This window comes from Rattus norvegicus, chromosome 6 (genome assembly GCF_021556685.1).
Source record: "Rattus norvegicus strain SHRSP/BbbUtx chromosome 6, alternate assembly SHRSP_T2T, whole genome shotgun sequence".
NCBI lineage: Eukaryota > Metazoa > Chordata > Mammalia > Rodentia > Muridae > Rattus > Rattus norvegicus.
The window spans coordinates 58,045,794-58,061,635 of record NC_141539.1 but is presented as its reverse complement, the minus strand read 5'-3'; the positions used below and the strand labels follow the sequence as shown (position 1 = coordinate 58,061,635).

Genomic DNA, 15,842 nt, shown 5'->3' with positions numbered 1-15,842 from the left:
TCTAACCTCTTAAATATCCAAACAAATTAGGCATTAAATAAAAATATGCGTCTGCCTGACAGGTGGGAACAAAGAAGCTCCCACTTAAGTACCAAGTACCAGTGCGAACCATCTTTACACTTCTTCTCATGCGTCATCAATACTGTTTAAGGCAGCATGCACATGGCAAGAGCCTGGAGGTAAGGAGCACTAGGTAACTGCAGAGACTAAGAAGTCATATAAATAGTATCGGTCTTCAGTGTGAGATACAAATATTAGTTTTAAAGTATCTAATAGTCCACTGTTTCCTCATAGATTTGGCATAAAAACACTGAAGTCTAGATTCTGAAATTATTTGTATGCAATGTCATTTAATTAAGCTAAGCAATAATGACAAGAAAACAGTTTTGTTTCGTATGTAAATGAATATTAGGAAAGTATCTGGTCCTGAAGATGGGTGCTTATAAAGAGACAGAAACATAGTCAGAAATAGGAAAGGAGAAAACAAGTACAAGATGTCATGAGACTCACTGCTCTGTAAGCTGACTTAAAACAAACAAAAATCATAAATAAAACATTAGCAAAGCAGTCAAAGATTATTAACAAGCAGTAATCTGCTCTTCTTTCCCCTTGGGTTTTATTACATATCTAAGCAAATAAAACTTTCAATTAACGTGTCTCTGCTAAAAAAAAAAAAAAACAAAAAAAACAAAAAAAACAAAACAAAACAAAAAAAAAACCCAAAAAACACCCAAAAAACAAAAGAAAAAAGCTATGCTAAAACAATATTCACATACAGATTAAAGTTAATGTACCTTTCCAGATCTTAATAATTTATAAATTTAATTTTTTAAAATGAATCTTCAAAAAGACCGAATTACTGGTACAATCCTGAAAGAGGTAGCTGGTGTGGCCTTGTATTCTAAACAACATGTTATACAAAGACCACTTCTTAGTTCCCCAAACCTCTGACCTACAGAAAATTTCATTTAGCAATACTCTTTGGTTTATAAGCAGATAATTCTTAAAGTAAATAAATACATTGACTGTCCTTCTTTGGAATTAAATGTTTCCTACTCATTCTGTGGTCTGGCGACCTCTTAAGCCTTGCCAGCAAAGAAAAGTTTCAAAAATAAGTAGTAATATAGAAAGAATTAAACAGAAAGCAGACAACTTGAGATGTTAGACCTGTGGACTAGAATCTACATATAAAAAACAATCAAGTTGACAGTCATTTAAATCATATTATTTCTCTAATATAATGTGGCTTTCACAACTGAGTTACTTTCTATGTGCAAAATGTATAAAAATCTATCAGTTAGGATAGTAAAGTATTAGAAAGCAATAAAACACTATCCTAAAATGTGGGCAACGAGATGTCTTAGCAGATTAAGGGTGACAGCTATAAGTTGAAAACCAAGAACGGATCTGCCAAGTAGTACTCTGACCTTAACATGTGTCTCTCACAAACATGTGCATGCGCCCATGCACACATATACACACATGCACATACATATGCACATACACACATATACACGCATAAACACGCACATGCACACACAAACACACACATATGCACACAGATATACAGAGACACAGACATACACGCACACACATGCACACATTCACACATATACAGACACATACACACACATGCACACATGCACACACATATACAAACATGCACACACGCACACACATGCACACATACATGCACACACACACATAGACACACACACACAATATAATTACAATCTACAATCAGTGATTCAACATGAAGACACTCAATAACGGATACATGAGAGAAGTACATGTACTTTAGAACAAAGCCAATTCAAAACATCTTAACCTAATTTATGTTTAAAGTATAATATTTGGAATGAAAGGCTAGAAATGTGAACTGACACAGTAAGCCAAGTCTATTCACGTAGAATATGCAGGTCCTATCAGAATTTTTAATCACATAGCACTTAGGTTACTTGACCATGACTCCGTTTATCTTGTTCCATCTGGACTAAACAACAAACCCACTTCAAAATTAACAACAACAATAAAAATTTCTGAATGGATGAAAATACAAATAAATACTTCACAATAGTTACTATTTTAGTATGGTAAGTTGACAGATGCTTTTGCAAATTTCATAAAACATGTAACATTTTCCAGCAGTGATATGAAATACTGGTAAACTGTACAGCTTTACTATACTCTGCCCTGCAAAACAAATTACATTTCAAAAAAATAAACTACTTCCTTAGCTACACAATAATAAAAGGCTTGAGTACTACCCTATCTCTGTTTTCAAATGATACTGTTCAAAAAGTTTATGGATAAGTAAATGGTCACAGTCAAAAACTTTCTTACAGTAATTAGTTCATCTAAAACTTCCACTATCTTTATACTGATTACTTAATTAGAACATACCAGAAAGTTCCAACTCAGATAAATAGTTGGTCCTTAGCACAATCTCTGAATGTTATCACAATTAAATAACCACTGGAATTAGGAGTTTGTGTTTGAAGGCCACTTGCTCCCCAGAATATATTATTTTCCACTTAGTAACTTTAGGTTGTGCTTTCCCTCATAAAACATTTTAACACACAAAAGTTTGGAGGTATGACGATGGAATATCACTCCACATTGACAAGAAAAGGAGCTTGCAGCAAATCCCCTGCTCCACAAAGGTGGTGAGGAGCGCAAGGAGGGGGACATCTAATGTCCTCTGACCTCAAAGCATTTCAGTAGAACATGTCACACAAATCCATTTCATTCTCAGTGTCATCATTTGACAAAAAACAAAAGCTAGAAACGAATGTCCTCGGCTTCTAGTAAAAGCCTCATCCTTAATGACTGAGCAGTTGAAAGTGACACAATTAGAGGACGCAGCTCTAACCGTGTCCTCAGCTTTTCAGCCTGCACACACTCTCAGAGGCACTGCTTCTCTCCTCAGTCATCACTCTCAATTACTCGACCTGTCACACAAAAGGGTCACTTCTTGATTACTTATTAGCAAAAGGGAAATCATCATAAAAATATTTTGGCTGACCTACATAAGAAAACATTCTTACTCTGACATTCATTTATATACTTTAAAATATATTACAATTCACATTTAGATTTTAAAAACAACCATCTTTCATTATGTTTCAAAGGTCATTTATTTGGTAATCAGAATGCACACTGAGGCACACACAAACACTTTCTACCTTACCTCCGTCCCCATCATCTGATCCTCTGAAACTGGGATCTTTTAACATGTCAAGCTCGGCTAGCATTCGCACATAGAGTGGATTCTGCCTAAAGGAAGGATAAAATCTTTCATCTCGTAGCATCAATTCATATACCTGTTAAAATAATTTAGGTATTCAAAAATTAATGCACATTAACCAATGCTTTTACTACATAAAGCATTGCAAAAGCGTCACTGATTTTTTTCTACAATGTATCTTTATTTTAAAAGCATCAACAATAAGATAATGTAACATATCTGTATCTTTCAATGACTAAAAGGGTCCCACCTTAATATAAGTTATGTGAAACTACACCATTTTTATGCTCTAGGAAGCAATACTTTCTAAGAAACAATTATATATTTTGAAGACTTATTTTAAGATGAGGTTTTGAGGCATATATATATATGTGTGTGTGTATATATATATACGTATATATATATATATATATATATATATATATATATATATATATGGACTCTAAGACTACTCACTGTCTTGCTCTTAATTCAGACTCAAACAAAGCAACTCAAAATAAAGATTTTTCTTATTGTCCATACAAGGAAATAAAAAGTCATTTACATTTCTGTAATTAAGTTATTACTACCCTACCATCATTTCAGTAACTAACCTGTATGCAAACAGAAATATTTTTTCAAGAAACAGACTACTAGTACCTTTCTCTGAATGTCATCAAAGATTTCTGGAGTTGGATCTTCATGATTCAAAGTATCTGCTAATTTTGCTACTAAATAGTCATCAACAATAACTCTTGGAGATGCCTAAAAAAAATAATAATGTTCTTTGTAATTTCTAAGAATAAGTAAGCACTAATAGGAGGTAATAACAGAATCACATCATTTATGATTCTGATCAGAACCACTGCCTTCAAAAAACCACTTCAATGTTTAAGTTAAAAGACAGCCATAGTGTTTTCTCCATTCTGTAGATTGCATAAGACTGACTTTTTTTTCTTTTTTAAGAGTTTTTACTTTAAATATCTAAGTATTCTTTTGTTCTATGTATCACAGGTATTCCTGGTGCCCAAAGAATTAAGAAAAGGGTGTTGTATCCCTTGAAACTGGACTCACAGGTAGCTGTAGGCTGCCCTATGGGTGCTGTGGATAGATCCAGGTTCCCTGGAAAGGCAGTCAGTGCTCCTGCGTCCTAAACCTTCTCTCCAGCCCCGGCAGACAGATTTTAACTCTTGGTTTTTACTGAGCAAATTTCCTCTTACTAGGCCCTACTCCTCAATTGGAAAAAATGGAGATAGTTCTGCATAAGTTATTCAGGATTCCTATTAAGGATTAATAAGGATTTACTTAAGTCATCCTGGTAGAGTTTGGCATACAGAATACATTGTCATCAGGAGATAATCAGTCATGCAGTGAGTAGTTAAGAATGTAAGTATTATATAACTCACTTATTTGACACCAGGCAACCCTTCTGAATGACTTCTGTTACCTGAAATTTGTTTTAGTAACCAATGTTGTACCAACTTGCAATGTGATATAGGAACAAACTAAATCAGAAAGCAAATCTATTACTAGAACTTCCATTTCAAAACATATGGTACAAATGCAGATACAAAGTCTTGTCTTTCTTTCTATATGGTATTGGGACTGAACTAAAGGCCTGTGCAAGCTAGACTGGTGCTGTACGCTAAGGTCCACCTGCAGCTCTCTTCTCCTTCTATCACATGTTCTATTTCTGTACCCTCATTTCCAGCCATCATGTCCTTGAATCTAAAGTCACTACCAGTCTTGACCTAGTCAATTTGTATTTTTCCATGAACCTGGACATATTTATTTGATTTTATAAACACTGGATTTCTCTCTTGAGCAATGATAATAAAAATACACTGGAAGATTATCCTCAGGAATAAACCAGGTAAGGTGACTGAAGCCAACATGTCCAGTATAGTATCACAGAAATCATTATGAATGATGCTGCCAAAGATAGAAAATGGTGGCCATAATGAACCCTTACCTTTTCAGATAAATACTGTTCATAAATTCCAACAGCTGCTGCTCTTAAAAGACCTTTGGTTTGGTTGGTCTGTTGTTTACCATCTCTCTGACGACTCGATAGAACCTCTAGCTGCTGCTGGGCTGTAACCCGGTACCCTTCCACTGTCATCCAGAAGAAGAGATGTGCTTGGCCTCCAGTTTGCTGCATATAATCTACCACACAGACGCCACAGGAAAGACAGTTACTAATGTTGTACTTTTAGGTTCATGTTACTGCATGACAAATACGAAGGATACAATTCCAAATATCCAGAACTCTACATTTCACATACTGAAGCGGACTGGAAAAAAATCCTTGTGTCCTCAAGCCTACACAAAGAACTACAGGCAACTAAGAAAAGCTGAGAGGGGAAGAGCACATCACCGGGTCATCCAACTCCAAATGGTAAGCCCTGAAAACAACACCTACAAGTACCATTATACAGACAGGTCAGGCTCTGTTGGATATTAAGAAATATATATGTATATATATATATGTATGTAAACAGTTAAAGAAAAAGGAGGTCACCAATTTGAAGAGCAAGGTGGAGTACATGAGAAGGTGTAGAAAGAGGAAAATGATAAAATTATATTAATCTTAAAAAATAAGTAAAAGCTTAAAAGCAAAAGGTTTTTACTAAGTCTCTAAAGTCAAAAAGTAATGTTAAAATGTAATTGTAAATTGGTTATGCTAAATAACAGTTATATAGGAAACAGGAGAATACATTTTCTTTGTTTTTGAGAAAAAAAAAATCTCACTAGCAGTCCAGGCTGGCTTGTGACTTAAGATCTTCCTACTTAATCCTTATGAGGATAGGCACAAATTACTATGCTCAACTCAAAGCTTTTTAGTCATGTCTTGAAGATAAAATTTCTAGTGAACATGCTTCATGAGACTTTACATTACTAACTACTTTATCAACATTCAATATTCAATCTGAATAAAAGTTAGTACTAACATGAAATCTTCTAGATATATTAAAATTAAGATTAGCATTGTATGAAACCACATATACTTTGATCAAACAAGATGACTCAAGGATTTTTACTAGAAATGTCTACCATATAAAGACAATTCTAATGTGATATTAAAAATATGTAAGTACTATAAAATCAGCATAAAAACAAAATCATTCACAACTAAATATAATTTATATATTACATGTTTCCAATAAAGCACTATTTTTGTATGTTTGTTTTGAGACAGGAACTCGTGTATCTCAGGCTGGCCATGGAACTGCTATAGGGATGACAGCCTTGTTCTCCTAATCCTTCTGCTTCCATTTACCAAGTACTGAGCCAATAAAGTATCATTTCTCAATGAATTTTAAAACATACTAGAATTTCTATGATTTATGTTAAAAATGGTTGGCCAAATGTTCATTAGTTATGAAAAGCATTTTTATTTCCAAACAAATATCTACCTCCATAGTTTCTAAAGAAAAAAAAATAAGCTCAAATTGGAATGCAAAATAATCAGCCAAAATTCACCAATACTTTAAATTATTAAATGCAAGATAGCAAAACAAGAAGCCAACTCCATGATGAAGTACTAGCAGAGCCTGAGAGAATTCTAAAGGAAGCCTAGAAAGACCTGGAAGAGTGAACTAGTGAAAATGTAAAACGGGGCAGTCACTGAAAAAAAGTATGGTGGGTTTTCAAGAAATTAGTACAAAAACTTAATATGATTCACTAATTCCAGTTATTGTGATATACCTAACAGAGCAGAAAGAAGTATCTTAAAAAGCTACTTATATATCTATACACACTGTCACCTGACTCACACTAACTAAATTACAGAAGCAACCCAAGAGTCCTGTGAGGATATGCAGACATGCAAAGGGGACTGGGGGACAGGGAGGTAAGTACACATGCACACATGTGTGTTCATGTAGACTACAGCCTTGAAAGGAGGAAACTTCTGGCATATGCTACAACATGGAGGAATCCTGAGGATGCTGAGAAAGTAAGTCAATCACTTCCATAAGTAGGAAGTCTGCCTGAAGAAACAGAAGAACCAGTATAGAGAGAGAGACGTGGAATGCTTGGACCTCAACAATGTATTTAATATCACTGAACTATACACTTAAAACTATTATGTTTTGGAAATTTTGTATTACTTGTATTCATACCACAAGTTCAAAACCCAAAAAATATTAATTTCTCTATTATTTAAATAAAGTTTTACCTACCCATAAAAAATTGTAGTGCAACATTGTCTACAAGAATGCTGTCCAAGGGGACTGTACAAAGTTTCCCAAAGTTTGCTGCTAGCTTCACAGTATTTATTTCCTACAAACACAAGTGGATACAATCTTCAATACTTCAATCATTAATCATAAGGGTCGGACGTTTATGTGAATATAAGAAAATGCAATATTCTATCAAAATGTGACAAAAACAAAGATTCCCCTCCATATATGATGGTTCCCAATAAAATACTCTTCTCAGTAACTCTAAATGCCTATTCATTTTAAGAAATAGTTAGCAAATAACCATTTAAAATAGAATAAACATTTATCTTCTCCAATATAAAATAATCTGTATCACTGTGTTTTCATGTATTCTCTATTTCTACATATTCTACAATAAAACACACATTACAGGAAATAAAAGCAAAAGACTATGTTTGAATGTTTCATGTATTCAAAAATCCATAATGAACCTCATTAACTTTTCATTTTGATTAGCATTTATCTAAGAGGAAGAAATATATCCAAAAAAGCAATGTTGCTTTTTACACAGTAAAACATCTATTACTATTAAACCTATATATTTCTTTCAGACTATATAAACAGTAAACTATATAGTCAGAGCAATACAGTAAAATAGCTACCCACAGAGAAGTAGAGAAAAGGTTCAAAATTAAAGCAGCATTTAGTGCCAGGCACTACCCTAGATGCATTCCATATATTACTTCATTTAAACTGTATAGCAATTCTGTTAGTTACTATCAACCTGACTTTACAGACACGGCAAACAGACACCAGAAAGGTTGGTTACTGTCTTTACTGATAATGCAAGTGGGAGGGCACGTCCCACTATGGACAGCTCACTAGACTACTTGAGTTTGTACTGTGTAAGAAACTAGCATCAGGAGCCAAAGAACAAGTCAGTTAGCAATATTCTTTTATGGTTTCCACTCCAATTCCTGCCCTAACTTCTCTTCATTATGGATTGTGACCTAAAGTGTAAGACAAAAATGCTTCCTTCTTGAAGTTGTTTTTGATCAGTGTTATCCCAGCAAAGAAAGGCAAGCAAGAACACACATGATATACAAGTTGACCATGAACACTTCCTTTTCTGTACTCATCTCTAGTCATCTCCAATTGGGCTTCAGACTTTGTTTATACCAACTAACTAAAACATTGTGGGCTAGCAGTAGACCAATATAATCTGCTGTACCATTACCTGTTAGGACAATTTGCACATCAGATGTTGGTAGTGCACGTGCTGATTCGAGAGACTACCACATCACTTTCTCTGTGTCCATAAGCAGTCTCAGAAACTAATGTCCTGATACATCAAAGTGTTTCAGAAACAGCTGTCAAATTCATCTTATCATCACATAAATTTTACTAATAATTGGGTAAAGCAAACCACATTCTTGACAACTTTAACAAACCTCATCCTATAAAACTGAGACCTTGCTTCATAGCTTAACAGAGGTCACCAGAGTCCACCAGCACTGCACAACTTTCAAGCAGTGTTATGATGAGTCTTCCTGACAGCTTTGGAAAGTAGCATACTGTATCACGTACAGTTATTGCTTTGGGGCTAAGAATATGCTCAGCTGGCAAAGTGCTTGTTGTGCAAGCGTGAAGATTTGAGTTCAGATCCCCAGGACTTATCCAAAACACCCAGCCACAGAGGCTTGTTTCTACGTCCCGAGTACTGGATGATATGGAAGAGACAGTGACCAGCTACTGTAGTTGTCGGGTAAGCTCCAGGTTCACGGGAAGATCCTATCTCAAAATAAGTTAGAAAATAACCATGGAAGATACTTTTAGTACACACACACACACACACACACACACACACACACACACACACACACACGAGCAGTGCAAGCATACACATACATGTGTTCTTTTTGTTTAATTCCTGTTGTAAATAGCTCCATTAATTAATATCCTAGGTTTTTCCACAAACTAGGCATTATTTTACAAGTATTTTATACTTACTTTGCCCGACTGTAACCGCTGTATTCTTGAGTCACATACTTTCTTTACAAATAATAAGCTATTTATTTGATTTTTGATAGTGTTAATATCTGAAAGAAAAACAAATTTATTATAAGCTAAAAAATGGTTGAGATATTTCAAAATATTTTCAACATTATCATTGTAAATCAACAAAATAATATAGCAATTTTCTTTCAATAAAAAGATAATTGTTTCATTAAATTACTTATATCCTCTAATTTAATCATACCTATTATCTGCGTGTTCGATGGAGAAACTGCAATGCCATCACCCTCACATTTACGAAAACAATGCTGCTACTCTAAGAACATGTTAATACAGCAAGGAATGCTTAAATTGAGCATTAAAAAGTAGATGTTTAAGATTCCTCTTATGTAACTTCAAAGTTTTATTAAGGCTAGGGTAGCCCTTGAAGAGATCACTTACCATCACCGGCTGTGTCTAAAGATCTAAGGTACTGTAGCTCTTCTGCTGCCTTATCTCTGACTGCTTCTAACTCTCCAATATTGTCACTTAATTTGATAATGTTCATAAAGGCCTCATAGTTGCAATTTGAATCACGGATCTAAAAATAAAATTTTAAAGAATAGGTTGGCAAGGGATTGCTTACTAAGACAAACGTTCACTATGAGACCACAGGCACACACCATTTACGACAAGCCAAGTGTGTAACCAAAGGACAAAGCACCGTGCGGGCGCTTACATCAAAATGTCACACACTATACATAAAGCAAACAGAAGCACACATATTATATACTGAAAAGCACAGCACCATGCTCAGAATGAGTGACAAGTAAGAAAGTCGAGGTGGCTGAAGCTAAACCAAAAGACTTCAAACCAGAAGATGAAGTCAACAGGAACAGAGTCAAAGTTCGTTAGTACTGTAAAGGGTGGAAAGAAATCAAGTCAACTAGGGCTAGACACTCATCTCTATTCTTACTCTGCCTTGTACTCTTGGTATTTTCCTTTCTTTCTTTCTTTCTTTTTTTTTTTTTTTAATTTTTCCATTACTTGTACCTTTAAAAAAAAAAAAAACCAGTCTTGGTGCTGTATGGGAAACTTTTCCTGGGACACCCAGTATGTATACGTCTCCTCACTCCAGAAAGGGAGCCCATGGCAGACCAAAGTCAAGTGAACCAATGAATTATTATTGGGACTACTATGGGGATGTAGACAAGGTGTTTCTTACATGGGGCAGGGATGATTTAAAAGCAGGTACATAACTGAATAACCTACCCCCAACATGGGAATTGACTTAGAAAAGTTGTAGCTCTGCAAGTTTACAAAGTTTCTCGGCCTGGGCTGGTATTAGTAGTCTCAGTAATAAGTCATTGTTTATTTGGTGTAATTATTACTTTGGTCTGCCATCGGTTCCCTTTCTGGAGTGAGTAGACATACATCTTGGGTGTCCCAAGAAGTTTCCCATACAGCACCAAGGCAGTGTTTTGTTTTGTTTTGTTCTTTTTTTAAAGGTGGGAGTAATAGAAATATAAAAACAAGAAAAATATCAAGAGAACAAGGCTGAGTAAGAATACAGATAGGATGAGTCTCATTTACAAACTCATAGTGATGAACGATCCCTTATTACAAGCACAGTCAGCAACTACAGGAGGGGACTATGTTAGACTTACTCATGGCTTTGTTATCACACGGTGAGTAACTGAGCATTTAATAGCTGCGCAATGATCTCTATTTTAATCACTGTTTTAGATAAAACACTTCCAACTAGGCCAAACAACAGAGCTATGAACAGGTAGCAAAACTCCTCTAACTCTCAGCAGAAAGCCAAAGAACTAGAGACTCCACTGGTTCAGAGCCACAAAAACAGACTGTCATGATACTGACGCTTGCTTCTCATTAGAAACAAGGAAAGCAAGAAGACTAGCTTATTTTCTAATCAAATACCTTTAAAAGTACTAACATAAAACTGGCGAGCACTCTAGAGAAAATAGAGGTATTACGGAATATTAGAGAGAACATTTCCCAATAAGCGAAGGCTCAGTGAGCTGAACACTATTGTGGCCAACAAGTATAAAAATTATACAAATCCTACAAGAAAATTTTCAGAATAAAAGAAAATAAGAAAAAAATTAAAAATTATAAGAAAAATGTGGATCATTAAAAATGATACATGTAGACTGATACTCAGGTTTTCTTTTTCCTTAGTTTTTTTTTTTTAAAGAAACTATGATACAAAAGCCTAAGTCAGACTACTAAATGAATTCTTTACATGTACAGTATATAAAATATACGTGACATGAGTCCACAGGGCAAGGCACAGACTAGACATGAAACACTGTTCTATACTTACGCTGTTGAAGCAGCTCATTCTAACTTTTACAATAACCACTAAAACTGTAATAGTTACAAAAGAGGGGGAAGAAATTCGCTAAAAATTCACCTGACCTACTAAAACCTACTAAAATGAAATACTACAAAATGAAGCCTGAAGACCAGAATATTAAAACCATAAGCCTCATACTTTGGGGCCAGCAAGACAGGTCCTAACCATTTCAGATAGGTAAGATGTAACATATAGAAGCATTGTTAAAAGTATGTCTAGATAACACCGGCAGTAAAAGCCATTACTGTAAAATAAATGGTAGCAGCACCATAATAGTAAGGAAGATACTAGAAAATGTAGAGCGATTTTTTTAAAATTCCTTTTATTGGGGCTGGGGATATTTAGCTCAGTGGTAGAGCGCTTACCTAGGAAGCGCAAAGCCCTGGGTTCGGTCCCCAGCTCCGAAAAAAAGAACAAAAAAAAAAAATTCCTTGTATTTCATTTCTTTAACATACTGTTGGTTTATCAATCTGATCTCCAGACATTACTTTTACTGCTAAAATCCTATTTTAGACACTCAAATACAGGTCACAATTTAAAAGGTACTTACCATCCATATGACATATTGATTAATATAATCAGGATCACTGAGTTGATTTATTAATGGAAGAAGAATTCCTCGTGCAAGGATCTCCTAAAATTAGGTTAATAATACATAGCTGAATTAATTTAGCATATTGTCAAGTCTATAGTAAGAGCTGTAACACACAGACATGGAGTCACTGCGGCCTTATAAAAGGTGAGTCAGGAAGCAGGGGAGATGGCTCACAGCCACAGTATAAAAGGTGAGCCAGCGCCTCCATGTAAATCAGATAAAATTACCCATATCAACTTAAACCACATCTCTGTGACAATTAGAGGGGAATTATTTAAAAAAGCAATAAAGGGACACCTCTGGTATATTAGTATTTATGTGAATTCTTAAAAGACAAAATATATAAAGGTGTTTATAGACTCAAGAATCTGCATTAGATGTATCTAAAACTAAAAAGGAGAGGATACACATCAGCGTGAGATCACGTTTACTTCAAGTGATGAGATGGAACAAGGACCATGGAGTATCAACATTAGATAAATTTGAATAACTGGAACACAAGTGTCTCCTCCAGCTGAGTATTTTCACAATAAAAAAATAAATAAATACCCGCATCATCTACAGTCCTAGGCCTTGCAGTTTTTATGCCCTTCCTTCTAAGAACCAATGATTCCCTGAGCCTTCCAGCTGAACTTTGTTCACTTGCAAGTTTAAAGCACAGCTGTGCCTTTATTTCCAATATTTGTCTTTTAGTATTATTCTTATGTCTTACATTTCCCTGACACAGAGCACTGCCTAGGAACTCCCATATATAAACACAATTCCTCAAGTAACCTAGTTATTTACTTATCTTTAAATATATTTACCCACTCCTCTAAGCTATTTTAAGTCCAACATGGTCATTTATTTGCACATTTATAGAAATGAAGACATAAGGATTTAGAACTGATACTAACATAGACTTTTTTTTTTTTTTTTCGGAGCTGGGGACCGAACCCAGGGCCTTGCGCTTCCTAGGTAAGCGCTCTACCACTGAGCTAAATCCCCAGCCCTAACATAGACTTTTATAGAAGGTTTCAGTTATACTTTAATACCTGTGATATCTGAAATTATCAAAATTCATTCTTGAGAATACGCATAATGCTAACAATACCGTATTTACATAACTAAGTAAGACACACATGCGTGCGTGCATGCGTGCGTGTATACACTTATGCATTCAGAAGTCTTTTTTCTTTAAAGAAATACTGTATAATCCTGCAAGAGCAAACAGTGTCACCAACACCCATTACCCCCCCATACTGAATTAGAATTTTAACAAGCAATAATGTGGGGACGAATAACCTAGACACTGAGATTGAATTTCTTTACGGTTCTAGATTATAAGGAATTGATCATTTCAAAGTGAGCTGCAGCTTCTAACTTCCTTGTTTTACTCCTGAGACTGGGTCTCAGGTAACAGAAGCTGGCCTCAAACTTTTTATGTATCTGAGGATGACTTTAGATACCTAACCCTCCCACCTCAGCTTCCTAATTTTTGGGATTATAGGCACAAGCTACTATGCCAAGCTTTCTAATGTCTTTAAAAATATTTTTATATATGAAAATTCCTTCAAATTCTGTTTCTAATCCACAAGTCCAAAATTTAAAATGTACTTTATAAGGAAAAAATTCAATTCCCCAAAATCGGTTTTCTAGTTTCTTTTCAAAATGAGAAAACAACAGCTTGGAAAGAAATAAATGTCATTTTATGTTTATTATTTAACATAATTAGTGACTCTGTCTTAGAAAACTACTCTGGCCTTCTAATTCTCCTCATAAAATGCCTGGCAGGACGAGGGTTTGTCACAGGATTATACTGTATCCCTGTAGGCCCAGGGATGCAATCCCAGGGATGCATAATAGTGTGCCTCTGGCTTGCAACTCTTAAAGTAAGGCCCTCAACCTTTCATGTTTTTTTACATGGTGGTTGGGGGGACACAACTCAGCACGCGTGGACAGAGGAAAACTTGCATGGCCTCCTCTTCCATTATGTGGACTCTGAAAACTGAACTCAGGTCATCAGGCTTGATGCAAATGCCTTTACCCACTGGGCCTTCTTGCTGGTCCAAGAGCTCAAATTTCTAAAAGACTGCACCAAATGCCAATAGAAGTTACTGAATCCATGAATCCTTCAGTGAATAAAGCACAGTAATAGGAGGAAAGGAGAAGTAGTTCAATAGCAATCACCTCAGACAATTACTGCATTTGTACAATCTATGCATCAACAAGATCCATACCACAGAAAGACCTCTTTATCATTTAATCTAAACAAAACAAGCCAAGTAAAAGTTTGAATTTAAACAAAGAAAACTGATAAAGAGCTACCTATAAGTGAACAAAACTGAAATCAGTGTTGTACTAAAGTAGATTTGACTAAAAGAATGAAATCTGTCCTAAAGCAATCGACAGCAAGACAAACACGTTGACTACCTTTTTGTATATTTCTAAACAATAATGTCACTTCACACAGCATAGCTTCATTCTTGGCTCTGCATTAGCATGTAAGCCACAACCACCAAAAAGACAAACAGGGCTTCATCTTTCATCCCAAGAGTCACTGGTTTGTATGGGCTACATATCACACACTGAGCTAACCACTAGACTTAACAACAATATAGATACTGGTTGGTATAGTCTCCATTCCTATCCCATTATGGAGAAAATCACCAATTTGTAAACACAAAAAAACAATTTATCGCTTTAAATACAGTAAATACTATGAAGGAAAAGAACTCAGCTATACCTTCAGAACTGGGAAAAAACAGAACATAAACTAGCTAAGAGAGTAACGAAAGTCATTCTGAATGAGAATAAAGAAGCATGAGACAACCGTCAGTGAGGAAAAAAGAAAATGGTACTTCTGTGGGGAGAAAGCAGTGTAACTACAGTTGACTAGTACAGCTTTTTCCTCAACCCAACTCTAGTTAAAGCCTCTTCCAAGTTAGACCTCAACCTGCTTTCATCATTGTGGCAAACATTTTCACAATAATCTAACCAAAGGTGTTTAGCTAGAATGCCTCTACCCTCAATCTTGGATCAAATTTCTCATCCTCGCTCTTGCTATCTGATCATCATGGTCTACCTCTAGCAAGAATCCTAATGAGGGTGTGTAACCATGGCTACCCCTTATCTTTCATCTGTCAGAGTTAGCTTTAGCTATCAACTTGATATAGACTTGAAGAGTCAATAAGGAAGCTCAACTAAAAAACTATCCAAGTCAGACTGGCCTGTAGTCATGTTTGTAGGGCATTTCTTAATTGCTAATTGATGTGGAAGGACAGCACCATGGTCAGCCTAACCTATGAAAATAAAGCGAGCTGGCGTGCCAGCGAGGATGCCGGGTAAAGGGAACATTCGCCCACGCTGGTGGCTCCTGAGGAAGCTGGGAATAGATCTACCTCAAGAGCCAACTATGTCACTCTTGGACATACACCCAAAGGACCCTAGATCCTACCACAAAAAAAATCCATGTTCATTGCTGCTCTATTCGAAATAGCC

At 35.5% G+C, this 15,842-nt stretch overlaps 1 protein-coding gene across 4 annotated transcripts in view; it reads right to left on the bottom strand.

Annotated features, from left to right (window-relative positions):
- Snx13 (sorting nexin 13) overlaps nt 1-15,842 on the bottom strand; it is a 103,028-nt gene that overhangs the window by 31,347 nt on the left and 55,839 nt on the right. For all 4 annotated transcript variants that reach the window (NM_001399694.1, NM_001399693.1, XM_087553784.1 and 1 more), the window contains 7 exon segments: nt 3,191-3,323; nt 3,887-3,991; nt 5,199-5,392; nt 7,411-7,510; nt 9,403-9,491; nt 9,850-9,988; nt 12,318-12,401. In NM_001399694.1, coding sequence (NP_001386623.1) covers nt 3,191-3,323; nt 3,887-3,991; nt 5,199-5,392; nt 7,411-7,510; nt 9,403-9,491; nt 9,850-9,988; nt 12,318-12,401 — 844 coding nt within the window.